Genomic DNA, 27,419 nt, shown 5'->3' with positions numbered 1-27,419 from the left:
GTACAGTGTTTGGGTGGTTGAGTTGAGTCATTAGGAGTGTATGATGTTTATAAGTTCCCACTATATGCTGTCTAAGGAGTGACTACATATAGTTGACTTCTTAAAAATGTACAATTCCACGTGGCTTCCCCTTTCATGGTTGCCTCCTAGTAATCTGCAGTAAGTTCTGCACATCTGGGAGACAAATAGCCATGATCTGGTAGGGGGAAAAAAAAGTATTCAGGCATCTTGTTCTTTATGGCATAATTGCGTTACCCAAAGTTGCCTGTATAGTGTTCAAAAGCAAATACAATGATCTCTTTGTACCAGTGGACTGTGTTTCTTTGGGGATTTTTGCAACTCTGCGTGGGTCTCCGTGCTCTGCCACCTATGTAAGACCTCGTGGGCGGGTAGGGGCATATGTTTTTACACTACACTTGCATAACCTGGACTCTAACTCCCTCATTTGGACTCGACACCTGTCTTTCAGAGTACTACTTATGGGGGCTAGATTGCTGTAACGGCACTTATTAATAGCAAGTGCCGTTATTTAACAGGATTCCAACCAGAAGGTTTTTAAAATTGGAACTGTCTGTGTTAGACATAATATTGGTGTTGAGAGTCTTTGGTGTTAGGGACAGAGGACCAGGAATGTCTGAATTATGTACCAGATCACAGTTATCTCCTTCTACCCAATACCTGTGGTTTCCCCTTCCGCACCAAGAAACAGTGAGAAGTTGGAACAAGATAGCACTGTGAATTCAATTTGAATCTCAAACCCCAATATTGACAACTTCAGTTATCTGGGTTGGACCATGTGGAGCCTAAATAGCTTCCTCTCAAAGCAGGTTCTGACTGAGGACCTCCACCCCACCCCCACCTGGACCACCAAACTTGTATCATTTCCTGTCCTCTGGCGTAATGGAAGGACCTAGAGCTGGAAGGACCTAGGGGCAGGTCCTGAAGTCAGTTTATCCTGCTGCCTTATTGAGTGAAAAAAGGGAGAGCAGGTTCCATCTTTGCTTATTTGTGAGCTACCAGGACTGTCCCACGTGGATGAGGGCTCTGCCACTCACTACATAGCAGGGGAGAAGGGAGAGAAGACAGAACCGTCATCCGCACCATAACCTCACCAGCAAGTGCCTTGGAGCCCTTCCTGGGGAGGAGTGAGGCAAAAGTGGATGCGAGCATGGAGTGTCTGGACCCCTCACAGCCCTAATGTAAACTACTGCCCTGTTGTGTTCAGCCTGCACTTTTGAAGCAACATTAAATAAGACATGATACTTACGAGGAAACAAGCCTTTGTAATTTCATCAGTCTGAGGAAAAGTGGCTATTCTTTCCTCATGCGCTAGTAGGATGCAGCAGATTAGAAAGAAAGTTGAAATGGACATCAGTACTCCATCATTTAACCTACTCTAACCAAAGTGATGTCATGACAGTGTCACTGGAATTGTCTGAGTTTTATTGTGGAAGAATCAGTTTCCTACATCAGGATAAACTTGGGCTTTGGGTTTTGTAATTTTATTTGCTTAGGAACTGAGTAATTGCCTCATAAAACAGCATGATGGTACTATTAACACTGAATTATAAGACCTGTTATTATAGAACGTGCTTTCCGAGTTGGGAAAAAGACTTCGTTGTTTGGTGCTTAAAATAATTAGTTTCTCCAAATGGGGTTATAATAAATAATGTAAAATTTTACCTATTCAGAACAAAAAAGTTTACAATCTCTTGGGTGACTTTTATGCATCATTTCATACTTCCATGGAAGGAGGTTCTCTCTAGTGAGATTGGGGGTGGAGGGTATATTTAATCAGAATGGAGGTGGTTATAAATGAGAAGAAATATTTTATTTCTATCACATTTGTGTGAGACACATTTGAGACAGTCATGAAAGGATTTGCCCCCCTGTTTTGCCTGATTTAGATATTGAGTATTAAAGGTTCATTGATCAAATACCCTTGAATTTGAAATTTTGGGGGACTTATTAGGAATGATAAAAAATCTAACTGAATTATATGGCAGTTGGTTTTTGAACTGACTTAAAAAAGCGTGTGTGTATATATATTTATTTATTGTTTTTCTGTCCAGGCTATTAAAATTTTATGTGCTACAAATTTTAGACATAAGTGAAGGATATGTAAATATTATACTTCTTAAAGAATAAGTTAAATGATTTTAAATAGGAATTTATTGTTATTTTCCTGCTGTTGTATTCAACAACTAGATATTGGTGACCAAGTACTATTACGGAACAAAAGTGGGCTTTGTGTTGTTTTGAATACTTGTATGAAAATCGTTTATTGTGTGGAAACAATGGAATCTACCTTTCAGCCCTACTCGGCACAAGGGTCCATAGGGGTCATGTGTACTCTCTGAAATACAGGGAAGCTCAAGAAGTGCATAAGTAATAAAGATGTAAACATACGACAGTTAAATTCCATCCAAGAAAATCGTGGGAGAGAGATAATTAGAACATGATTAATTACCAAATTAATGGCAAGGTCAGAAATTGCAACAGTTCGAGTATAGGTAGTTAACCTTTATTTACTTCCTTGGATTAACGGCTTATTTTGATCCTAATAAAAGAGAACAACTGCTTTTACAGGTCATTCTCTTTGACTTTTATTTTCTGTAATTACTTTAAGGGTGATACCACCAGTTTTTGTTTGACACTTTACTTTCTCAAAATTATTATCTTATTTATTCTCAGAAAGGTCCCTGGGGTAGGGTAGTTACTATTCTTCATATATTTTTAAAATTTATAACTAAATGACAAAGTCCAGGCAATGGGAGGCTGGGTTTGCATGGCTTCTTGGAGCCTCAAGTCTGCGATCTCCTAGTTCAGGCTCTTTTTTGTGCTTTAACCCTCCTCGGGCCTGAATCAATGATACAACAGTATGATAGAAGAATCTGAAGTTCAGCTGATCTCAAGATGGAGCATTTAAAGTATTGTTATAGGCGACTTTCTGTGATCCTGAGTTCTTGTTTTAAAAATGGTGTTTCTTTTTGCAGGGAGCCAATTGAGGGAAGTTCTCCATGAATGTACGTCACAATGATGATGACCGACCAAATCCCTCTGGAATTGCCACCATTGCTGAACGGAGAGGTAGCCATGATGCCTCACTTGGTGAATGGCGATGCAGCTCAGCAGGTTGGTGCAGTAAGAGGGAAATTGAGGTCGGATTGTCTAAGGGGAAAACATGAACCCAGGAATTGTTTTACTTTGAGAATCAAAGACCTGTGGTTCGGATCATTCGTAGTTCCAGAGGTCAATGTTTTTGTTTTAGCATTACTATATGTTTTTTTTTAAATATCAGAAATTGTGGTTTTTGAAAACAGCAAATCTTACCTCATCCAGTTAGTGTTCTTAAAGCATCACGAAAGTCTCATTTTTTGAAATGAGTCATCATGAAAATATGTACAAGTCTTTGGAATAAAATGTTTGCTCATGTCATATATTGCGCTTGACTGGTTTGCCTGGTTGGCCGGAGCAGGACACTGAGAGGGTGAGTCAGGTTGTGATCGCACACGGGGTGGCTGACCTTGGTACGATGGCACTGGTCCCTGTGAACCCACCCTGGCTCCTGGAGCAGCCCTTCCAAATGCAGAGCCTGTGGTTACTTCACATTACGGAATAGACAAGTTATTTGTGAACTCATTCATGTAGCATTTGGGAAACATTTTAAACAGTAAGCAAAACTTTTAAAAATTGTTAGAGACAAGTACTATCTCTGCTAACATTAATTTTTTTTTATTGACTACGAAAACTGGATTTGCTCAGTCTTTAAATGTCATTTTTGTATTTGTGCAGTTCTTTAGAAGCATAAAAATAAAAGTCTTTGTCTTATAAAAAGTAGAATTGGAAACAATTGCTTAAAAAATATTTACCCGAAACACATGAATACTTCAAGTAAGTTACTCAGCCATTTTGGTGGCATCAGGACCTTGCCCCCCACCCCCAATTTACAATAGTATCTATCATACAGTAATGCTTTGTATATACCTCTATGGGATCATTTTGCTGCTTAATAATTTATTTCTATTACTTTCTCCTGCATTAGACTGTAAACCTTGTAAGAACAAAAACATTAATAGGTGCTCAATAAATGTTTGTCAGTTGAATAATTTCATCCCTCTAACAACTGATGCACTGATCTCCCTTCCTGACTCCTTAGTCTCTCTCTCTGCCGGATCATTTCTACCAACATACTGTAGTGTCTTTTATCTTAAACACGGAAACAGCTACACCTCTCCCCTCCCCAACAACACGAAGCCCCCTCCCTCGACTTCACGTCCCCGTCCAGTTACCACCTCACATCTTTACTCCCCTTTACAGCAGAAGTCCAGATAGAGTCTCTGCTTGCTTACCTCCATTGTTCTTCAACCCCAGAGCCTTCATTGGTATTTTCTCACCTTTCTATTCCCTCACGTCAGCAAGCCCTGTTGACTTTATCTCAGGAACATTTGTTGAAACCATTCTTTGCCACGTCCACTTCCTTTCCACTACCTCTGCTGGACTCTAGGCCAGCACCTCTCACCTCTGGTGCGAAGGCCCCACCCGAAAGCCTACCCCATAAATACCACCCAGCACTCTTCTGAATGATCTTCTAAAAATATACTGTGCGTCACGTCGCTGCCCTGCTTACAGCTGTCCTGTTACACCTAGAATAAAATCCGAGAGCGGTACCAGGCCTGTCAGCCGTACGTGTTTAGTGGTTGCCTCTCCTCATCATTCTTCCACTTGTGGGTTCCAGCCACTCATGGGAAGGTCGCAAAGTACCATGAATAATTTCAAGATGCAGCGTTTGGTCTCCTTTCCCTTCACCAATTAAAAGGATAATAAAAGACAAGGTATTCCAAATGCGACTAAACATGGAAAGCATACTAGCTCTCCCATATGTAGTCACCTGATTCCTGTTTGCATATGTACCCAGGAGACCTGAGCCCCCATCCATATTATTGTGCACCGTTTTAATGTTTTGATGATTTCTTCCTCATTTCTATAGTTCATTTTGCACAGAATAGCTTTTTATAAATTATGAGCCAGTATACAGAGCCCTTAGTTACAGAATTTTCCAATTTTCTGTTCAGAAGTAAATTTCTTTGTCCCTAGAAATGACTGAAAAGACTGGACCTTCTCAGAAGGCCACGTGGCATTCCCCGATCCTGTATGCCCACCTCAAGTCTAAATAGAAGCCGCTTAATTTTGTTTTATAAAATCGCATTTTCATTTCATCTTGAAATTTTTCTGTAAAGCCAAGAAAGGGAAAAATCTATTAATTTATCTGTTTTATAAACAGCCAAATATCAAGCTTTCTCAAACTAGAGTACACTTAACTCTAAAAAGAAAAATCTCACTGGAAGGAAATGTTTGCTTTCTAATTAATAAATACCAGGGGTGCCAAAAAACATGTATACACATGACCTGTGTTCGTCTTTTGGTATCATGTATTGAGTATTACAACTTTAATACAGCCTTTTCTTTTCTTAAAATGTGTATACATTTTTTTGGCACCCTCTGTTTTTGTGCTAGAAACATTAATATTTATAGGTTATGTGGGCCAAGCTATTGATTGGCATCAACCCTAAATTTCCCTTAATGGGACACAATTGTTAAGTGGGCAGAGTGGGTTTGAAATGACCCTCTCACAGGACCAGTCCAAGGCCTGTCATGCCTTGATGTTGCCTGTAGTGTCATAGGTTTAGCCTAGGTAGTGGCCTATGTGTCTGACAGTTTTCTTCATTTTTCTGCCTCCAGAGTCCCCATCCTGTGTCTCTCTTATTCTCAAGCCTCTGCTCTTTCCTTTTGACCTAGTTAAGTGTGGTAATGTTCTCGAGGACTGTGTGTGGAAATAGGGCTAAGGCACAAGGGGAGAGACAGACCCAGGGAGCAAGTAAAACCAAAATGATGGAGAAATGCCATGGAGGAGGTAGGGAAAGAGGAGAGGGATGGGGGTGACCCAAAAGCTCAAGCACCAAAAGTAAGGACCCAGGGACACAGAAGTCTGGGGCTGCATGAGTTTTGAGTGCTTGCCCGTGGCACCGGTTGATATTGGCTGTTTGCTTTCAGGATCCTGTGATGTGGTGCTCAGGGGTGCTGTGTTGAAGGATTAGGACACAGGGACATGTCAAAGAACATTACCATACTGATGTTTTCTGAGGCTTTTCCTGTGCTAGTCTTCTGAGGCAACACTTTTTCACCTTTACAAGGACCTGTGGGAGGCACAGGGTTGAATGACTTCAGTGACGGAGACTGCAGGCATTGTCCTGCAGGCCCTTGGGGGCTGACATTTTAAGGGAGGCAGCACTTGTGCCACCTCTCAAAATGCAGTGTTGTAAGGAGCCGCCCACTGGCTGCGGAGCGCTGCCTTTCCACTTCTGTGAGGAGCTTACCTTGGATGTGTTTACAGTATTCCTAATACTTTGCAGCTGTGTCGAGTACATTCTAAACATTTCTATACATGCAAAAGAACCACCACAGTTATGAGAAAGCTCTTCTGTCCCCACAGCCGCTCTCCTCCTGATTTCTGTCCTGATGGTTTCTGGATTTAATTTGTATGAGTTCTTGGCAAGATTCTCTGCTCTATTCTGGCTCAACATATAAGAGACACTGTTAATTTTCATTATCTGAAGTCATGTTAAGTTTGAAACCTTGGTTTGTCATTTTATATAGATAGCAGGAAAGGATGATTCTTAAAGTGCAAAGCCATCCTCATTATAAATGAGGATTAAAAAACAAAATTGCCACCTACTTAATGAACAAGAGCAACAGTAACAATGTAGACAGAAGCAACGTAACAGCTTCACTTATTTAACAGATATAATCTACATGCTATGTAATTCCCTTAGTAAAATAAAAGTATACAAGTCGATGGAATTTACTATATGCACAGAATGGTGCAACCATGACTACAGTTAATTTTAGATACTCTGTAGCAGTCACTTTCCATTCTCTTCTCCTCCGGCCCTTCCACCGCCTCCTCCCCATTCTTAGGCAACCACTAATAAGTTTTCTGTCTCTGTAGGTAATTTCCCCATTTTGGACATTTATGTAAATGAAATCATGCAATATGTGGTCTTTTGTTTCTGGCTTCTTTCACTTAGCATAATGTTTTCAAGGTTCATGTTATAGCATGTATCAGTACTTCATGCCAAATTTATTGCCAAATAACATTCCATGGTATGGATATACCACGTTTTATTTATCCATTCATCAGTTGATGGACATTTGGGTTGTTTCCAGTCTTTGGCTATTATGAATAATGCTTCTGTGAACATTTATATGCAAAGTTTCGCATGGATACATGTTTTCATTTCTCTTGGATGTATACTTACCGTAGGAGTGAAATTAAACAGCTTTATTTTGAACTATTGTTTTTTAATAAAATACCTCTGATTCTCTAATTATAATTTCTTCCACTCTCAATAGGTAACATAGTTAAGTAAATAAAGTTTGCTCCCCTTTGTATGCCTAACTGCATACTATTTGAGTTACAAAAATCAGGTTTTGACCTGAGGTTTTGTGTGTGGCAATATAAATTACAGAGAATGCCCTGCAGTAATCAGAATATTGGAATGTAATGGTACATTAAACTGTCTTTGTTATGGACCTTTAGTGCATCTTAGAGATTTAAAAATGTAGCAGCTAGTTTTGAGCATGAAAGAGTAAACATCAGCCCAATTTCTAACTTTTTCTATTGATTTAATATTTTAATAATCTCTGAAGAATTATAGAAGCCACCAGTTAAATAAGGAAGCTATTAGGTTAAGAACAGAAGTGTTAACATAAGAAATTACTGATTTGCAGATTTAATCTGAAACTTCTAACCTTCATGAGGGTGGTATGGCATTTTATATTCTTACGTTCTCAGTGACTCTTCTCAGGATGTACTCATTAGGGACCAGTGTGGGAGGGGAGGATTGAGTTAGATGCCTCTTTGTCCTGACTAGCACTTAGCACATCTTAGAGGGCACCTACCAAATGTCTTGTTGATCATACTGCTTACTTAAGCTTACAGAACATTAATTGCTAATGAGTGTTCTTAATGCTTCTTCTTTAGGAAGCAGAGCTTCTTAAATGTAAACAGAAAATTTGTCTCTCCTGCCAGCTCAGGCGAGCATGTTAACAAGCTTGCCCTGGAAGTCCCTGGAAGTTGGGAGGTTATAGTGGCCTCAGCCGTGTCCAGTTCTCTTGACTTTGCCGATTCCTGTTGATCAGCATTTAGCATGTCATTTTACTGAGAGTGAGTTTTTTCCCTTCCCTTTTGTTTCTTCTTTTTGAAAGCCTTTGTTTCTCCTAGACAGAATAGACAGCCAGAGTTGTCCTGGAGCATTCCTTTGAGTACACTTTTCCAGACAGCACATTAAACATATTAAAATTTTCCACGTTCAGATGGGACTCGTCATCGGCATGTCTTTTACATCAGCTGTGGTTCTCCTACTAATCCAGTGACCTTTTCTGTTCTGGTTGGTATCTTCTTAATAACTTTTCCACTGACAGCTCCCTTCTTGTATTTAGTAGTTCAAATCCTCTCACCACACAGGTTTACTCTTTAAATATACTGATAGCCACCGTGGCTGGTGGGGGGGGGGAGAAGAGGGGGAAGGATGGGACCCAGAAAGAGTTTTACCATCAGTACGGAGTAGAAAAATGAAGAAACAGGTCTTGGGAAGTTTGCCCCAGGAAAAAGATGTGTATTCAAATAAGAATGGGACTGGCAGTTAAAATAGAGGCTGTAGCTATCATTGCTAAATAATGTTATATAACAGCTCCTTGTATGATAGAATCCTATTTAGAAGCTGGGGCTCGGTTTGAACGTTGGAAGAGTTAGGCTGGTCATATGTTTGGGTTTGGAAAACCGAGTAGGGGAAGTTCAGTCTTGGGTCATACTCTTCAGCATCAAGGTGTATGAGAAATGCATGTCCTGTGCAGATGTTTAGAGAAAATTATTATTGCAAACTGCCTTCTGCATATTGTCGCTCTCTTTTTCTTTGCGATTTGGGGTAGAGAGGAAGAGTGAGAGGGTAGGATTTATGACTGAATTAAGGAGTGACTGAATAATAGATCTGTTCATTTTAGTAAGCATTTATTAAATGTCTTCTATGCCAGTATTGTATAGGTACTGGCAACACAAAGATAACTAACTATTCTTGCCCTAAAGGAATGAGCATCCTATTTGGGGAGCAGAATGGGGTTTAAGTCCCCACCTCTCGCATCTGTGGTGCCTGCATTGGGGAACTCGACTGTGTGCTGGGAGCACAGAGGATGGATGGGGATAGGTGGGCAGGAGAACAGACCAGGCTAGGAACATGTGTGGGGAGGCTGAGCCCGCACAGAGATCTCACTAGAAGTGAGGTCTAGGGCTACTATGAAAGCTTTGCATATAATGTAATCAGTTTCTGTTTTATGAACTGAGAAAGCTCTTTAGGGATAGCGGAGAGCTAGGGGTAGCGGCACCCCAAACAAACTACATTCTGTGACCTCTTTTCTGGAACCTTTGCTATTCAGTGTTCTTGTTAGTCAGTCTGTTCTCTGATGCATCCAGTCTGGGTTCCACCAGTGGCCCCTTAATAATGTCTGTTCCTCAGAATCATGGAGTCTTCAGAGGTACAGAGGTGCAAATCGTGAGCACCCCTTAACCAGATTCATTTTTCAGCAGCATCGGCAGCCAACCCTGCTTCTGAGGGCCTCCTTTTAACTCTCAGTAAGGGTGTGAGTGTATCCAGGTCTCATTTCACAATCCTTTCTGCCTTAGGTTTGCCAATTCTGCTCACTACAAACGATTCCGAAAAGGCATGGCCTATGTATAATCTCAGTCTCATAAAGGAAATGTTGATGCCATATTATCAGAGGGTGTTATATGTGGCACCCACAATAATTACGACATATGACATATAATTATGACAGCTCTGAGCTGTCTAGGTTGAGAGACAGTTTAGAATTTAATTAGCCAAAGACAACAATAATAAGATACAAGATGTAGTCAGTATCCTTCAAATGGTAGAAACTGAGCTGCCTTCAAAAAAGGAGAGGATTAAGGAAAAACACTGGTGTGGCAAGGTTGCACCGCAAAATAATGGCAATTTTAAACTCTATGGTGGTTTACCGTTTTGGTTGTTTCAGCTTACTGCTCTGTTCACCTGGGTGCATCGTAAACTCTGGGAGAGCAGGGAAGGTGTCATGTTCACGCTGCGCCTGTCAGTCCTTCAGAATGGATGAAGGATGCATGAAATGAACAAATTCAAATTCGTCTGAACTTGAGAACTGTCTACTCGTTGCATTTCATAAGGCATGTTTTTTAACCTTTATAGTTAAAAAAATAAATTAGGTGCCAGTTTTTACAAACTGGAAGACTTACATAAAATCCGGGATCTTTCTGTTTTATCGGAAAAACCCGGAAGATCTGACAACACTGGGCTGGTCTTCCCACTTGCCACAGTTGACCCGAGAAAAGTAACAGCTGCCCACCTTGGGTGGAGAATGTCATCCTCAGTCCCCACTCCGCCCTCGTCACTTAGTTTTCCACTTTGTCTGGGCTCCAGTGTCATCTGAGTTTGGAACTTGGAAAATGGTTAATTTTTTCACCTTTAGATAGTGTCTTGCGCTCATGCTTATTGTGTTCTACATATAACAAAGATATTTAACATTTTTCTGCACACTCATTGTGTACCACACTGATGAAATGATTTTATGCCTCTTAGTTTTCTGCTTTATGATTTGTAAAATGAACTAGTGTGGCTCTGGTCCACATGGCTTTGCAGAAGGGTGTTAGTTAATACGTCTTACAAGTTAGGACTCATATATTGTTTTTTTTGGCCTCTGCTTTTCAGTGAACAATATTTGAGTCCCCAAACAGTGCCACATTGAGGACCCAACCAAAGCATAAGAAGGGCAGAAGAAACAACCAGGCGCCTTGGTTTTACTGTTTATAGACTAGTTAGGGGATATTAAACACAGATGCAAGGTGTCAGTGTTCCAAAGGCAGAAATGCAAATACTTATGTTTATAATCTTTTTTAAAGTTCCCAAGCATTTAGTCTTCTAAGCACTTATTGAAATATAATTTTTGAAAGTAGTCTTTTTCTTAGTATTACCTGGATGAGACATTTTTATTTAAATAATTTCTGTATTAATTTTCTCTTTGAATAAAATAAAATTTGGTAAATTTCTAATATCTAATTTTCATTTTTTTGTTTAAAATGTGTATTTGTCATGTTGAATGTGATGTGACAGCCATTGACGTATCTCATAATGCAGTAAAAATATACATACACACACAGGAAAAAAAAAAGGGACATTTTGTCCACTCAGAATGTATTAAGACATACGAGATGAGACAATTAAGTTCATGAACTCATCCTAGAAAAAGCGCTGCATACCTCATTGCTGAATATCACTACGGTCACCTTCGAAGTCCTCCCCTTGGGAAGCTATGCACCGATGCCAGTGCCTAGTCCTCCCTTCAAAGCAATTTTGGAACTCTTTTTCTGGAATGGCCATCAGAACTGTCACTGTATTATCCTCGAGGTCCTGAATGTCACTAAAATGTCTTCCTTTAATATTTCCTTCATCTTCAGGTAAAGAAAGAAGTCATTGGGGGCCAGATCTCGTGAGTAGGGAGGGTGTTCCTATACAGTTATTTGTTTACTGGCTAAAAACTCCCTCACAGACAGTGCCGTGTGAGCTGGTGCATTGTCGTGATTCAAGAGCCATGAATTGTTGACAAAAAGTTCAGGTTTAGCTACTTCCAGATTAGTTTCTTTATTTAAATTGGGACTGGCCAGAGTTCGGTGCCTCTTAGTAATTTTTTGGCCAGCTCTACTGTTACAACAAATTGAAGCTGGACCATATTGGGCCTCCAGGAGAAAGAGAATTCATGTGTCACTTTTGTGTTCATGCCTACACTGGTTCTGCCTCGCAGCCCTGGGCTTTTTCCTTAATAGGTGACCATCAGATCAGATCATTGCTGACAGGGAATGTGCTTTATGGGTAGCAGGTGTGTTTAGCATAATCGTTAACCAGAATAATTAACCACTGGATCCACTCTTGATTGCCCATTCCTTGCTCCTTGCAGTATAGTAGATGTGCATTTGGAAAAAAATGGACAGTCGACATTTAGAAAATTACAAGGGTTTTTGCTTTGCAAATAATTGGGCCATTAAGTGGAGACACCAGACAGCCAGAGGTCTAGTTTTGGGGGCAGGTTGACTAGAATTTATATCAGTAAACCTGTCATTAGGGTTCCATTCCTATTATTTTCAAAAATAGCCATCAATTTTTGTGAGTCACACTTTAGGTTTGGAGAGAAATAGATGTGTGCTATTATCCAATTATGTTGCATGACTTTCAATTTTTAGGAGGGGTCATTAAAATGTTCTTATGTTTTCTAAGTAGTTAGAAAAATTCAGCACAGAAACATGTCTCAGAAAGAAATTCTTTGGCCTTTATGTTGGAATCTTGAGTTGTCATTGTAGTTCATGGGAGAAACCACAACACACCGAAACATGTGTTTTGGTTAAGTGATGTTGTTTGGTAAATTGGCCAGAGTTATGCAGCTCATTCATATTTTCTGATTTCATCATTTAAATTTTTGTTTTGCATTGACAGAATGGGTCTATTTAAGACACATCTTAATTCTCATCACCTTGGCAAAAAGCCCATATAAAAAGCACCCTTGTAGAATGGCTGTTGCTTTATAATTTATTTGATGACTGTAGTTATGACTGAAAATAAGAGTATAATGTAAAATACTAATATAATATGAATTTCAAAGGAATGGCATCCATATTTTTCTTTTAATGATTGCAATGGGAAATCAGACCTTAGGTTTATATAGTCGTAAACCCTGCCTGTGAATAATACCTGTTTCAAAGACCTTGGGAATCAGTTGAGGATGGAGTTGGGTGATAGAGGACATTATCCTTTAATAGATTGACGTTCACATCCATTTTACTTCTGAGAGTATCTGTTTTCTCATTTTTCAAGAGGTTTACCTGACGGTCAGGCATTGAGAGTTTTCCAACTTTGTATTGACTGCCTCTCTACACAGCACTACTTCAAGCTGCTTTGGAACTTTAAAGAGCCTCCAATAAGGAGACGGGAAAGTCGGCATCACCCCAGGAGTGTGCTCCTTTGGAGGGTGGCAGCAGTTCATTTTCTAACAATTATTCTGAAACCAAGGGGGAAGTATAGGGTATAAGATTCTGTAAGGTTGACTCTTCCAGAGATTTCAGTGCCTTAACAATGTAAAAGATACATTAAAGCTTAGATGTTTGACAATGAAAGAATTAAAAAAAATAAGCAATAAATGAACAAACAAAACAAACTTACAGACAGACAACAGAATGGTGGTTACCAGAGGATTAAAGGGGTTAAATACTATATGGTGATGGAAGGAGACTAGACTCTGGGTGGTGAGCACATAATGTGATGTACAGATGAGGTATTAAAGAATTGTACACTTGAAACTTATACTGTTATTAGCCAATGTCACCTCAATACATTTAATTAAAGAAGGAAAGAATTCCAAGGATCTAACTAAATTGTTGGCATTAATCTTGAACTTAAATGTTACTTTGTAATCTTGCTGATTACCAGAAGGCTTTTAGTCTCAACTTTTCCTTGAGTGGTTATTTGTACGCAGTAAGTTGAGTTGTTGGAAAGAATGGCTTTTATTTGATATTTTGATTTCTTTGTTCCCTCTGTGGTGGAGGGAACTAATAGTAACTATTTGAGGGCGTATGAGGTCCTACAAATGGTGCTAAGCACTTATGTACATCATTTCATCCAGCAATCATACACCCATAAGGTGGTGATCATTTTTACAGACAGAACCAGAAACAAGAAAGGTTAAGTACTTGCAGCTGGCAAATCGCAGCACTGGGATTTCAATCCACTTAAATCCTACCTTACAGGATGGGTGGAGCTGCTTGGGTTGGGCATATCTCTTGTCTTGTTCAAGTAAGCAGTCTGGAGAGATTTGGGACTAGGTTTTGCATATAGTAAATGGTGAAGTTCACAAAGAAGAGTACTCCTGTTTGTTATCTTCTGTGATCTTCTCATTACCTCCGAAACTGGGCAGTGATTCTGTGATTCTGTGACTTGGAAGCTTCTGAGAATTGCAGACCAAGACCTGAAGGCAGGAGTTGAGTTTGGAGGAGGAGTTGGGAGTGAAGTCATTGGAGGCCCAGGTCCCTTTCTTTCCTTAGGGAATGGTTCTGTCCTTGAAATTAGCCGCAGGGGAGCTGTTTCCTCTGGGGTCTGCCGCTGCTGAGAGATGGTGGTGGCCAGAGAAGGGTAGCAGGCAACCCTCTTCCCGAGATCCTGGGAGCTGGGAGAGGGCCATTTTGTCTGTCTTCTTTTCCTCCCAAACCCTGCCTTTCATTTCCATTCAAAAATTACATCACCCCAGAGGCACAGTTTTTGTGTCTTAAGAAATCTAAAAACTTGTTGCAAGACTTGAACCTATTAAATTGTTTGTTTTTCATTCTGAATTCATAATTATTTCTCTTAAGTAATGCCAAAAAAAAAAAAATCTAAGTTTATCTTTCAAAAACAAAAGAAAATGTCCACTTAGCTGTATGAGCATTTCTTAAATCTCTCACCTCTGTGTATTCCTGTTCTCCGGGGGATACAGAATTGTGTCATGCAGTATTTGTACCATGAGCCACGATGCCGCACCCATTTGCTAGCCCCCCCCCCCTCCGCCTCCTTTTTTTACTTTTTAGATTGATGAAGGCCTTCTTGGACTTTGACTCTCCTCAAGATGTTAATTATATGTTTCAAAATCAAGTGTTCTGTTAAAAATCACTTACGCATAGGCTTGAAAAGAGAACTGGAGGCAGGGAGTTGCTTCAGGGGTGCAGAATATTGTTTTGGAGGCCTGGAGAAATAAATCTTAAGAGTTAGTTCATTTACCACCAAGACATATTTAGTCAGTGTATATAAACAAAAGAAGTCACAGTGTGCCTGGACATTATTTGTCCCAGATGGAGTTTAAACTTGGCTCATTATCCTGCACTGATGTCATGGTGCATAAACTGGCCCGAATTAGAGACGTGCACAGAATCAGCTGTGTGCTTGTGTGTGCTGAGGGCGTGTGAGGCGGAGGGGAGGGGCTGGCTGGAAAATCTTTGTCACATTTTTCCTTCCTTGTCTGTAGAGACTAGGGTCAGTCCTGAATTTGGACTTGGTGCAGAATGAGGGAAGAATTGGAATAATCTGTTCATTTGTACAAGTCGGTATGTGTATGCACTCAGGGATGTGATTCTTCCAAGACTGAGTGTATAAATGTGCTGAGTATTCCAACCGTTGCTTGCAAAGCACTAGTACTAAACTTTAGAAAGGAAAGTCTTAAGGCATTACATTTTTAAGAGTGTTTTCAGTCTGTTTTCCTTGAAATCCTAAATCTGAACATTTTCTTTAAACTTTTTAATGGTCTTAAGTACCCAGCTGTATAATTCTGTTTTCTTGGATTGTACGTTGGATAACCTCTCAAACTAGTTGCTTAAGTGTTTGCTCCTTAGAGAATCTGGCTGAGTTTAATTCTTCCTATGTGCTTTGAGAAGGCAGCTTATGGGTCAGAAAAGGGTCCTCTCCTGGAGTTCCGAGCACCGTTAAATAGGATACTTCCACATACCGGGGTGTTATTTTATTTTTATTGCTGACTTTCATTATGATAATCTTAATTAGACGTGTTTCCAAGTAATTCAAACCATTTTGTGGAGGTAAAGGGCTTAGATTTCAGAATTTTCGTGAATGAATTCCAAAGTCACTGTTGTTGCCTGGATCCACGGAAGCTGAACAGACCCTGGAATGTGAGTGAGTTGGGACGTGAGCCTTTAAGGAAAGCCAGAATGTTTCCCAAACAGAAAATCTGGTCAGAGGTAAGAATTGGCTGGTTTTAGGTTTTATTGAGAACATGAAACATGGCAGATTCAGTAAAATTTTTTCCTTCTACATGCTGTCTTATTAGAGGCCACATTTTTATTAACTGAGAGAGTTGCCACTGGTAGCAATTTGAAGAAAAAGAAGTATTAATAAAAGTTATGTATTGAGCACATATCATGTGTAAGGCCTCGTAGCAGGGCTGCACTCTGGCTGCTCTAGTAAGCACACCTCTGAGGTAGATATTGTCTCCCTTTACAGGTGAGGAAAAACGGGGTTAGAAAGGTAAAGTGTCTTGCCTAGCAGAGCTGGGACTCAACTGCCATCTGTCTGATTTGCTCCTCTCACTGTCTCTTGGGTGTCTTAGCTGTTTTTTAAATGGCTAGTTCAAAAATGCATTGAAACTAAAATAAGATGAGCAGAGAGTGACCTAACGACTCAATGTTTACATACTATAATCTTACTTAGAAGACAACGGAGCTGAACTCCATCTAATTTTACCTCAGCATATGTTATGACAGGAAAAAGACACTTAAACATTCAGAAGATATATGTGCTATTATGGACTTATTATTTTTTTTAATCTTTAAAGTGTTACTGGAGAGTGGGCTCTTTGCGTGGTGTCCAGGTTCTTGGCATCTCGAGCAACAACTTGAACGAGACACAAATAAAGTGGTGAAAGAGTAGTTTATTAGAAGAGAGAGTTCTCTCCAAAGGAATCGGAGTGGACCCGAGAAGCAGAGAGTGGTTCAAGGGTCCAAGGTGGCATTATTAGGAGGAAAAAGTACACTCTAAAGGTTTGGAGCAGGGCCCCAAGCAAAGGCAAGGCTCAAAGGGCTCGCACTGGCGAGGACTTGGAGTTTTTATCCTTTTTTCCTCTAGAATGGGCTGTACCTTTCTGGGAGTGGGACCGCTTGATTGACACCTGTGATTGACAAGAGGCTGTTACCTCATCTAGACTGCACATGTTCCTTCCCATGATTCAGTCTGTTACAATGATATTAATGAACTTCTGGGCATATGTATGATATTGTAACTATGGTATAATGAGGCCCAGGTGAAATGAAGGTCTTTGTGGCCTTTACTGCGCTGGTGTGAGTAACTGGTCTAATCTAGTTGGGTATTTTGTACCCATTTGTTCCTCACAGGGGCAGATAATGATAATGAAAACGGGAAGTTTGGGGCAGAGAGGGGAGATCTTTTGGGTGGTTGCATTCTGTGCAGGAATGCAGAGACCTGATGCCTATCTCCAACTGCCTGCTTTGTTTTCCCCTTGAGAGACATGATCCCCCATAAAATCTCTATGGGAAGTTGAGGGACAGAAGGTTTTTTCTTCTGTATCTGCTTCCTGCTCGACAGGAGCGCAGAGCTGTCCCTTCCTATTGGGGGATTCATGGAACTCGCGCCCTAGCTGATCTCATATGAGAGGAAGGGGTCCCGAGATCTGCCTGGCTTCTTTGGTTGCGACGGGCAATCTTACAGGGGTATCCTCTGTATCCCCAAAGCCCCTAAATGAGGAAAAGTAGATTTTAATTAATAAATCCGTTAGTTCTATAGCCTGTGGCCATTCAATCAGTCATTCCGGTGTTGTCCAGGAGTTAGGCCCAGAACAAGTAGGACAGAACATTAGGCTTCAATGATTACAATCAACAAGTATGAATCATAAGTTTTAGGGTAATTATCTAAAGCAGGGGTAGGAGCTAAAAAACTGGCGGAAAGGAAACTTGAGAAGGAAACTTAAAATTTCTACAGGAAAGAAAAGTTTTTCAGTGGAGGGGAGGGGCTACTCGTTGGCCTCTATCAAAAGCACTTAAGATTCTTTTGTTTTTCTTTTTCTAATTTAAAGATTGAGTTGTAGCTGGTATGGTTTTTTTTTTTTTTGTCTACATTCTGAGTCCTTATTTTTAAAAACATTTTGTTGTGGGTATGATACAATAAAATGCAAACTATAACTTCAAGACATAAAACGTGAATTAACTCATTCGAAATGGAATAATGTAGGAATCAGAAAGTAGATGTTTTGGGGATATGATTAACTTTAGACCCTTGAAAATAAGTAATGATTCTTCTTTGACTCATAAATACATTTGTTTCCCATTAATCCTACTGATCCTACTAGTCCTCCTTTCTTTTTGGTCATCAAACCAACCAATAATGTAGCAGGTGGACAGCATAACCCACTGTGACTGTTTGATGAGCTGACTAGAAGTAAAGGAAAGGAGTGCTAGGGTGGCTGCTGAATGCTCTTGGAGTTAGCTTTTTAGAGAAATAAGGGACAAAACGTCGAGGAGGAGGAGGAGGCACAAGAGAGGGAAGCGTTGTGGACGCCTCTCAGTGACAGCAGTGGTGGAAATGGAAATGGCAGAATCACAGTGAGATAACAGAATTAGAGCAACAGGAGGTAGGAAGAAAATGAAGCAGCTGTCGCGTGGAGAGCCAGACACATGACTACACCTGAGAAACACACTGCAGTGTTGGCAGAGAGGTGGAGCAGAACTTGTTGGCAGCATCCCCTGCGACCTGGAGAGCCACCCTGCAAGGTTCAACCACATCATCCCTGAATTAAGGTCACAGATGGATATTTCATTATATCTTTACTGGTCTCCATGTGTCGAGTCTCCCATCTCAGTTTGAGTTTCTCGCTGCTCTCAGAGTTATCTATTAGAAATGTCAATTGCTTTGCTCCTGGAAAATTCTGCTCACAGGATAAAGGCCAGCCTTTTAAGTTGGGCAAACAAAGGCTTTTCTGAGATGGTTCTGGGCTGCCTTTGCAGTCTCCCCTTTACACTTCTGTTACATGTACATGCCATTAAAGCCACATGGGAATTCTAACCCCATTACACTGTTCAGGCCTCCACGGCTTTGCATGTGTAGTTCTTTTGCTTATCCAATTGCAGTCTACCACTACCCCTTTAAGTGTCACTCCCATCTATCTGTAACTTCTCCTGATTTCTCCATGGTTTCTTCAGTCTCTATAGCACTTAATAGCAAACAATCATATTTTATTACAGTTAATTGTATTTTCTGCACTTGCACCAACACACATGAGATCTTTCTCATCTTAGAATTACCAGTGCTTAATAACGTGGCACAAAGTACTCAGCAAATGTTTGTTGAATAATCACGGTGTCGTGCGGGGCGGCCTGCGGGGTCTCTGCTCCCGCTCCCCACATAAGAACGCAGGACATGGTGAGGCCAAACAGGAACACCCACGGAGCCATAAGTAGGGGAGTCATATCACTATATTCTCGCCAGCGGCAGCCGCCTCTCTGCAATCCGCTCTTGCTAGCCCCCATTTCTTCTGCTAGCGTAGCCACAGCAGTTATATTAGTGGCCAGTGGCTTACGGGTTACAGCTGATGGCCAACTAGCCACAGCTGATGGCCATCTGATCACAGTTGATGGCCATTTACTACCCGAGCCCGCACCTTTCTATGTGAGGCCGAGAGCCTGGAAACTGCTTTTGGGGGCTTTGTCCCCACACACGGTTTCAATAATTGCATTAAGTATTGACTTAAATAAGTTTAAAATCAACCCAAAGCTAAGACCTGAATAAGTGATAATATACAGTGCAATGGCAGAGTGGGAAATCTTTCTCCTTCTACTGCAAAATGCTGCCAGAACCCTAGAATATTACATGTTTGTGTTTATTTGTGATTTTATGTTGGTGGGCACAAAGTATCAGGCAATAGTAGTGTAATTTTTTAGCAATTAAGAAAGTATACTAATTAGAATAATTACCTATTTAATGGCAAAATATTGGGAACTGATTTTCTGTCAGTAATAAGGATGAGAACATTCTTCGTGGGCGCAGTATTTCTTGATTGTGTCTTAGGGGGTAGACATTGTTAAATGAATGAGGTGGCCAACATTGAAATAACAGAATATTGGGAGTAGGCAGTTAAATGTTTCTTCACTGGCTTTGAGATTCCAACAGAAGGGTTGTTTGTTTAGGTTCAGTGTATAGCTTTCCAGAGGTGTGTGACATTAATTAATTAGCACATTCCCGTGGATCGTGTTGCTCTGTCTCAGCCAATCAAATGGAGGGAGACATTCAAGATTTGGTGTGCAAAGCACATTCAGGAGAGGGCTGATTAGGTGAAACGTGGCATGAGCTGCTGATTGCCCATCAGAGTGGCCAAAACCCAGCCTGGGGACATCATGTACATCGATGGAAATGAGGGGTAGAAAGGGCTTCTACCTCATTTGATGGACATTTTTGACAAGGATTCATTCTGAAACGGTGATGACAGGAACTAAATTTTGTTCTCAGTGAACAGATTTTCAGTTAAAGGAAGAGGTATATTTTTGGTACTCAACTCTGAAATGAAAAAAATAATAACAAAATGAAAAATAAAGGATTTAAAAAAAAAACATAATGGTGCTCCAAATGCACAAGGATATATGGTAGCTGTTACTCTTAGGGAAAAACTACACTTTAAGCTTATGTGGAATTTTGGTCTTTTATATTCTTGGTTTTTATCTTGAAAGTCCTGTAGTTGAAACTTTAGACTCTGGCATTTGTGGTTCTCTTAAAAGAAGGCTTTAAGCCTAGTTTTGGCCATCTATATTACATTTTGCATTTTTTCCATTTAAGTTAATGCTATATTTTTATTCTCAGCAAACAGCAGCTTTTTTTGTAAAAGAATCTCTTTATTCAAGGCAGTATACAATTAGGGGGAGTAGAAATGTACAACTTTTACAAGCTGCCATTGTATTTATAACCCTTACCACTATCTGTAAATGTTTTATTTTTGTTTAAATGATTCCTCCCCACCCCCCATCCCATGCAAATTCCATTTATCAGCTTGAGTTGGGCAGAAACTTTGTATTATCTAAAGCTGTATTCCCAGTACCTATAGGAATGCCTGACCCATTCTTGGCACTTACTAAGACTTTCTGATTTGACTGAGATATAGTAGTAATTCTTCTAAGGATACTTATTTCATGAAATGAAGTTACTGAACTCTTTTGAATGTACATATTTTCAGCAAGTGCTGGTGTAATTTTAGGGCATAAAAATGTCATCCTTGGTTCACTTAATTTTGTTTTCCTTGGTTACCTATTAACCCATTTCTGTCCTGTTTGTTAATGACAGGTGACTTTTGGGAAGCATAGAAACTTAAGATGCAGTCTTCCCAGGAGTCATATTTTTCTTATGTCAACTATTGGGTCATGTGAAATGGTATCAAGTGATTGTGATAGTCGAGTGGTTAGCCCGTTGCTTCATCTTAGGATTCTAAGATATTCAAGAACTTCACAAAAACTTGGTGAGAATAAATTCTGCCCACCATAAAAACAAGCGTTTGTTTTTAGTTAAGGGATTCTTTACCATAGTCGAGGTTAGGGGGCACAGTGGGGGTTAGGGGCTCTGGCTCAGGGAGTGAGTGTAGATTTCCTAGAAGAGAACTTGTCCTCAGTCTTGGGGACAACCTTTGACTCAGTTAAGTACGTTCTCTCCTTATAGTTATTTATTGAAGAATCTCCATAGAGAATTGATTCTGCAAATCCCATGCCTATCAAAGGTGGTGAGCTCTATGGTAGAAGAGCATGCATTTTGGTCAGAGAAGGCTGGAGTCCAGTGCTACCTCAAGTTACTTATCCTCTCTAAACCTCAGTTTCCCCATCGGTGAAATCTGATTAGTAATAACTTCCTGGCAGACCATACAGATTTGATAATTAATAGCTTTTTATATTATCATCGTAGAAAAAAACAGCTGTTAAAGCAGTTGAGAAGTAGTCTGCATCATACTGAATTAATTTGAGACATATGAAATGGTCTGTTGAGGGGGGACAACTTTTGAACCTTCCTTTGAGGAAGTCAGAGTATTAAAAATTTTGGATCATCGGAGTGTTCTTGCTTTAAATTGAATGATTCCTAAAGCCAAGGAAGAAACAAAACAACCAATTTATCCTATTAGTGGTATTCACCAAGGAAGAGTTTTACATGCCATGCATGTCCTTGTGCCTTATCCAGTGTGTAAGTATCCTTAGAGGTATGTATCTTATCTGTTCTTTTCCTGCCGGCTTTGGATTCAGGCTTCAAGTAGGACAGGTGAACAGGTGATGCAATCAGTATTTTCGCATTATCTTCCTGTACCTTTTTGTTTTACCAGCTCACGTCTTAAATCTTGGGACACTGACTTTTTGTGTGTTATTACCACAAAGATAATTATTGGTCATTTGTAGCTCTCCCTTTTCCTGATTTTGAGAAAAGAGAGAAGATCAGAAAACAAATATACTTTTTAGTTTGCTGGAGGCCAGCTCTGGTCTGTGGATACAAGACCAGGGTCTTAAAGGTGTGTATTGGTGGGTGGTTTGGGTCCTCCACGGTCTGAGTGGAGCTCTCCAAGATTCTCTGGAGTTTGAAAATGAGAGAGAGAGAGAGAGAGAGAGAGAGAGAGGGAGAGGGAGAGGGAGAGGGAGAGAGGGAGAAGACAAAAGGTGTTAACTGCTCCTCTCTTGTAGTCAAAGTTCACTTTTTAAAAATTATTAGACATTCTTGGATAGAATCATTCCTTACATGGAGCTCTTCTGTCTTTCAGGATGTATCGTTTTTTTCCTCTAAAGATATCTATTGGATGATAAAATGCTGGCTACAAGTGAGAAGTGTTCATTTATCCATGAAATAGCTAGAAGTAAGACAGGCCTCACCGAGTGTGGCGAGTGGAAATGGCATCTCCTCCCCTACCTAGCACAGTATATTTCAAATGTCTGGGCATTGGATTTAACGTTTAAGAATGATACAAATGTAACATTTCATCTTTGGTCAGTCATTACTGTTCTCCCATCAGAAGCTTCTGTGACAGACACATACCTGGCAGTGATGGTTTAGTCAGGTGGCAGGTAATTTTTTTATTCGAGTCATACATTAGGAATTTGCCTTAAGGAGTAGTGCTAGATACTATTGATCTTCTGGTTAGTCAGCTACCCTGCATTTAAATTGCAAAAGTAGCTTTCCTTATCTTCTTCTAATGAGTAAAAAACAGATTTAGACTTCCTTTTAAGGAAAGATCTGTTACACCTTTTCAGTTGTCTTGTTGGGTAAAGCTTTCCCAGGATGCTGTGTTTAACCTTTTGCTCAACTGTATTGTACTTCTTATTATGTTTATTTAGACTTTGGAAAAATCAGTCACTTATTTTCATGAAGCCTTATAAACTAACTGTGTTGGTTATCTGGGTCTGCTTGGTTCCTGTAGCACCAACAGAGCTGATGAAGCAACAGTAGCCTGGAGTATGCGCTTATGGTTTGGTTAACATGGTTCTATTTTAACATCTCTGGGGACAAAAAACATCTTATCAGTGGTTAAAATTTTTGTCTTTTTTTTTTATTCTGACAAGACACAGAATGCACTATTTGTTTTACTGCTGACTTTGGAAAAGCAGGAAATGCTTAGTGAGTGGACAAAAAAATGATGAGGTTTGGATGGTGAGGTTATGTTTCACATTCTGTATTTAAGAGAACTTGTAACAGTTATGTCTGCATTGTGGCTGGAGAAAGAAAGAGGGAGGGAGGAAGAGAAGGGGGCAGAGACCCAGAGGAGAGACAGAGACTGACTGGTTTGTTTGACACAAAAGCTTAAGTGCCAGGGAACCTGCCAGGGTGTGACATGCTCCTCAGGACTGCGTGATGCAAGGCCTTCTGCCGCCTTCTCATTCATGTATAACGTCAGGGACGGATCACCGGGCTGCTGTGGGTCAAAACTTTATTTTTATCTCTCCTTTATTGACAGTGACAACAGCAAGGTGGTCAGTCTGCCTCAGTAAAATAAAATGCTTTCATTGAAAATAGCTCGATGCCAAGATGAATACGGTTCGCTCAAATAATGACTTTGGCTCTTACTAAGAAAAATTGATATTGGGACACAGGAGATTTGCCTGGTTTCTGAGGTAACTCGGTAGATCATAATCTAGTTGCCATAGCAACCCAGCAGCAGGGAAAATTACAGGAACTAAACATTTGAAGAGAGGTATTTTAGTAAGATGCTTAAAAGCCCTTTACCTATCATCTTTCTCCCTGAAGAAGTGTTGGGGGATGGGAATTGGCCTCAGTGGAAGCAGAGAGGGGAAGGCATAAATTGGCTTTTGGTGGCTGGATGCCACTGGGCCCTTCTTTGAATTGTGGCCTGGTGTCAGAGACCACTAGGAACCATTACAGACACTTTTCATGCACTATGATAAGCAGATAATGTGACAGAATCTGGCACATAGGCCAATTCAGAAATCCTTTTTCTTGCCTGGGACTTTGCATAATACTGGTGAATTGTACTTTCAGAACCAGCATTCAGGACTCTTCTGACAGTTTTGACTGTGGAGGAAGAGAGCATATGAGTTTGGCATTGTCAAAGGATATCTGGAACATAGTCTTGGTGTCCAATGAATTTATTTTCCAACTAATTAATTTTATAGGCATATATTATAGGCTTATACCTAGAGGTATAAACGCAAAAGTGGATGGTTGTTACAATTGGTCTACGGGCTTTTAAATAAAAGACATGGGTAATTTTCTTTATTGGAGTATTGTTTTATTCCATTGTAGTCGAATTATGTTCTATGTTTATGTAAAAATAAAGCTAAAACTATTTTCATGTTGGGAATGACTTTAAAAGCTCAGTTTCAAGAAATTGATATGTTTTAATCTCTGTAGACATCAAGGGATTTCTTTTTGAGTTCTTAAAATGGCGCAATGTATTTACGTTGGTGAGAATTTTGAATACTTAAGACTGAAAGATTATTGACACAGTTACTGTTCAGGAAAACTAGATTGCCTTGAAATAACTGTTATGTTTCAAGATAATGAGAAGCATCAGGGATGAAGCTTGAACTGATTTTTGCTGAATGATCCTGTTTTCTCCAGTTAATGTATTTCCTGCTTTTTTAAAAAAAATTTTTTTTTAAATATTCTAGCAGTGTCTTCGGTGGCGAATTACAGAAGAAGCAAAATACATGAACATTAAAGGTTTAGTTTTTAAAGATGAAATGGTTTTGATTTCTTATTTACAAAACAGATAAATTATGATACATACTACATAAAATGACTTTTAAATTGCATGTTAAGAAAACTTAATTTCTAAGTTAAAATAATTATTTGCAATGGTTACCTGTTTTACGACTTTCATTCAGTAAAAATAGTTACGGAACATGGTATGCTAGGCACAGTTTTGAGCACTGCCAAATTTTGTGCTTATAGAGCTTAGATTAAAGAAGGAAAGACAGACACTAAAATAATTGCTTAATTAATTGCAATTATAAATTCTAAGAAGGAGAAGTAGAGGGTTATTTTATTTTATTTTATTTTTTTGAGAACATATAGTTGGGGACCTGACCTGTTCTGAGAGTCACGCAATTTCTTAAGCTGACAGGATGAACGGGTGTTAGCTGGTTGGGGAAAGAGTAAGGTGGGTAGCAGGCAGAGATGAAAGAGCACAGAAAGAGCATTACAGACGGGAAACAGTATATTGATGGTTTCATGGTAGGGAGGAACAAGGCTTGCTCCAAGAACTGTAAGATGAATGACAGGTCTTTCCAATTTCTAGAAATATACAGTAATTATTTTAATAGTGTTGACCTTGCACACGTTGATTTGTTTTTTTTACTACAGTTTTTAAGCTTGGTTACATCTTTAATTTGTATTTAGATATAAATGAGTGATTTCTCCCCCTGTCCCCCTTTTTCAATCTAAAGGAACTAAATTAGATTAGAACTGAAATTCTGAGGCTTTTGAAAGGAACTACTTTGCCATTGCCATGGATGGTCCAGTCTTTTGGAAATTGTCTTCAATATTAAATATTTATGTTCATATGACTGAAACACTGACATTTAGGTAATAGATTTAGAAGTTTGAGTGTTTGCTTTGAGGTGGCTGGTTAGCTCAGTTGGTTAGAGTGAGGTGCTGGAAAAATTTGAGTGTTTGGTGGGGCCTATTTGTAATACTATTTATTTATTTTGTACTGTTCATTATTTCCAGATCCTATACACAGGTACTTTTTTTTACCCCAAGTATTTTTCTTATAAATTGCTTTCTATTGTTACACAGTAGAATAAATAACCCAGGTCAGTAATAGACATTTAGGGACAGTATGCAACAGTGTTAGGTCAGAACCTCATTTCTCTGTGAAATTTCCCTTTATAAGTATGGTCTCTGGTCTTTTTTTTTTCTTTTTAGGAGGGCACAGCTCAGGGTGGTCCATGCGGGGATCAAACCAGCAACCTGGGTGCTACCAGCGCTGAGCTCTAACCAGCTGAGCTACATGGCCACCCCTCTTTTTTCTTTTTTTACTGTCGTTTCTAAATTAGTGAAGGAACAAAAGGAATTGTGTGAAAGAAAGAGTATCTTAAAATTGAGTTTTTTAGTTATATAACATCATAAGCAGGAGAATTCACTTAGCTAAATTCAAATGCATGTACTTAGCCCCCTCACATTTGAAACAGGTCTAAGACTTATCCTAAGTTTTGTGTTTAGACAAGATTCTGTGCCACATACTTCCTGTCTAATATATAAATTTAGGTAAGTAATACTGTTGAAGAGAAATCCCAGATGTTCTAGTATTAAATTGAAATTAATGTGTTATTTTGGCAGGTTATTCTCGTTCAAGTTAATCCAGGTGAGACTTTTACAATAAGAGCGGAGGATGGAACACTTCAGTGCATTCAAGGTAAGGAAGTTTCTTGTCAGTCTTCCAATCAACATGTTTGTCCTCTATTATTTTAAGAAATTAAAGTTTTTCTCTGTATCTGCATATGATTTTTAGAACTACAACTTATCTTGTGGTTTTTTTCTTTTATTCTTGTCAAATAAGGGCTCCTTAACGCGGCTGTAGGACTCTGATATGTAAGGGACAAAGTTAAATCCCTCTGGTATCCTGTTGACTTAAGTGAATTAATTTAACTTGGGAAAGCTTGCAGAAGCTTCACATATTATGGAATTTGATAAATCTGAAAAATGCAGAGATTTTAAAAGACCCTAAAAAACTCCAATTGAGAACAGCGAGTACTTTTTCAAATTAATGTTTGAAAAATATATAGTGATGCTAACCAAATAATGCTTTTAGAGGTAAAATCTATATAAGTATCTGTCAGTTATTTATTACTGAGTAACAGATTACCTCCATGTGTAGTGGCTTAAAACAACTTTTATTATCTTGCAGTTTCTGTGGGTCAATAATTACAGCACAGCTTAGCTGTGTCCTATGGCTCTGGACCTCTCAAAACCCTAAAATCCAGGTGTGGGCTAGAGCTGCAGTCATTGTAAGGCATGTTTGGGGGGCAGTCTGTTTTAAGGCTCACTTGCGTGTTTGTTGGCAGGACTTAGTTTTTTTGTAGGCTTTTGACAGATGGCTTTCCTCAGTTTCTTGCTAAGTGGCCTCTCCATGAAGGTGCTTACATTATGCCTCAGAAGCAACTAGAGGGCAATTGGGTGTACTAGGTCCAGCCCACCCAAGAAAGGGGATTTTTACAAGGTATGAATACCAGCAGACAGGAATCACGGGGGGCCGTCTTAGAAAGCTGCCCACCACAGCCCATTTTCTACCCCCAATAATTTATGTTTATC

The 27,419-nt window shown here is 39.6% G+C and overlaps 1 protein-coding gene across 2 annotated transcripts in view; it reads left to right on the top strand.

Moving 5' to 3' along the window:
• FNDC3B (fibronectin type III domain containing 3B) overlaps window positions 1–27,419 on the top strand; it is a 321,497-nt gene that overhangs the window by 65,709 nt on the left and 228,369 nt on the right. For both annotated transcript variants that reach the window (XM_081065836.1, XM_081065837.1), the window contains exons 2-3: window positions 2,997–3,135; window positions 26,448–26,523. In XM_081065836.1, the coding sequence (XP_080921962.1) occupies window positions 3,025–3,135; window positions 26,448–26,523 (187 nt within the window). In that variant the 5' untranslated portion in view covers window positions 2,997–3,024. The remainder of the gene's footprint in view (window positions 1–2,996; window positions 3,136–26,447; window positions 26,524–27,419) is intronic.

This window comes from Rhinolophus hipposideros (genome assembly GCF_964194185.1).
Source record: "Rhinolophus hipposideros genome assembly, chromosome: 2".
Lineage (NCBI taxonomy): Eukaryota > Metazoa > Chordata > Mammalia > Chiroptera > Rhinolophidae > Rhinolophus > Rhinolophus hipposideros.
This window is presented reverse-complemented; position numbering and strand designations above follow the sequence as displayed.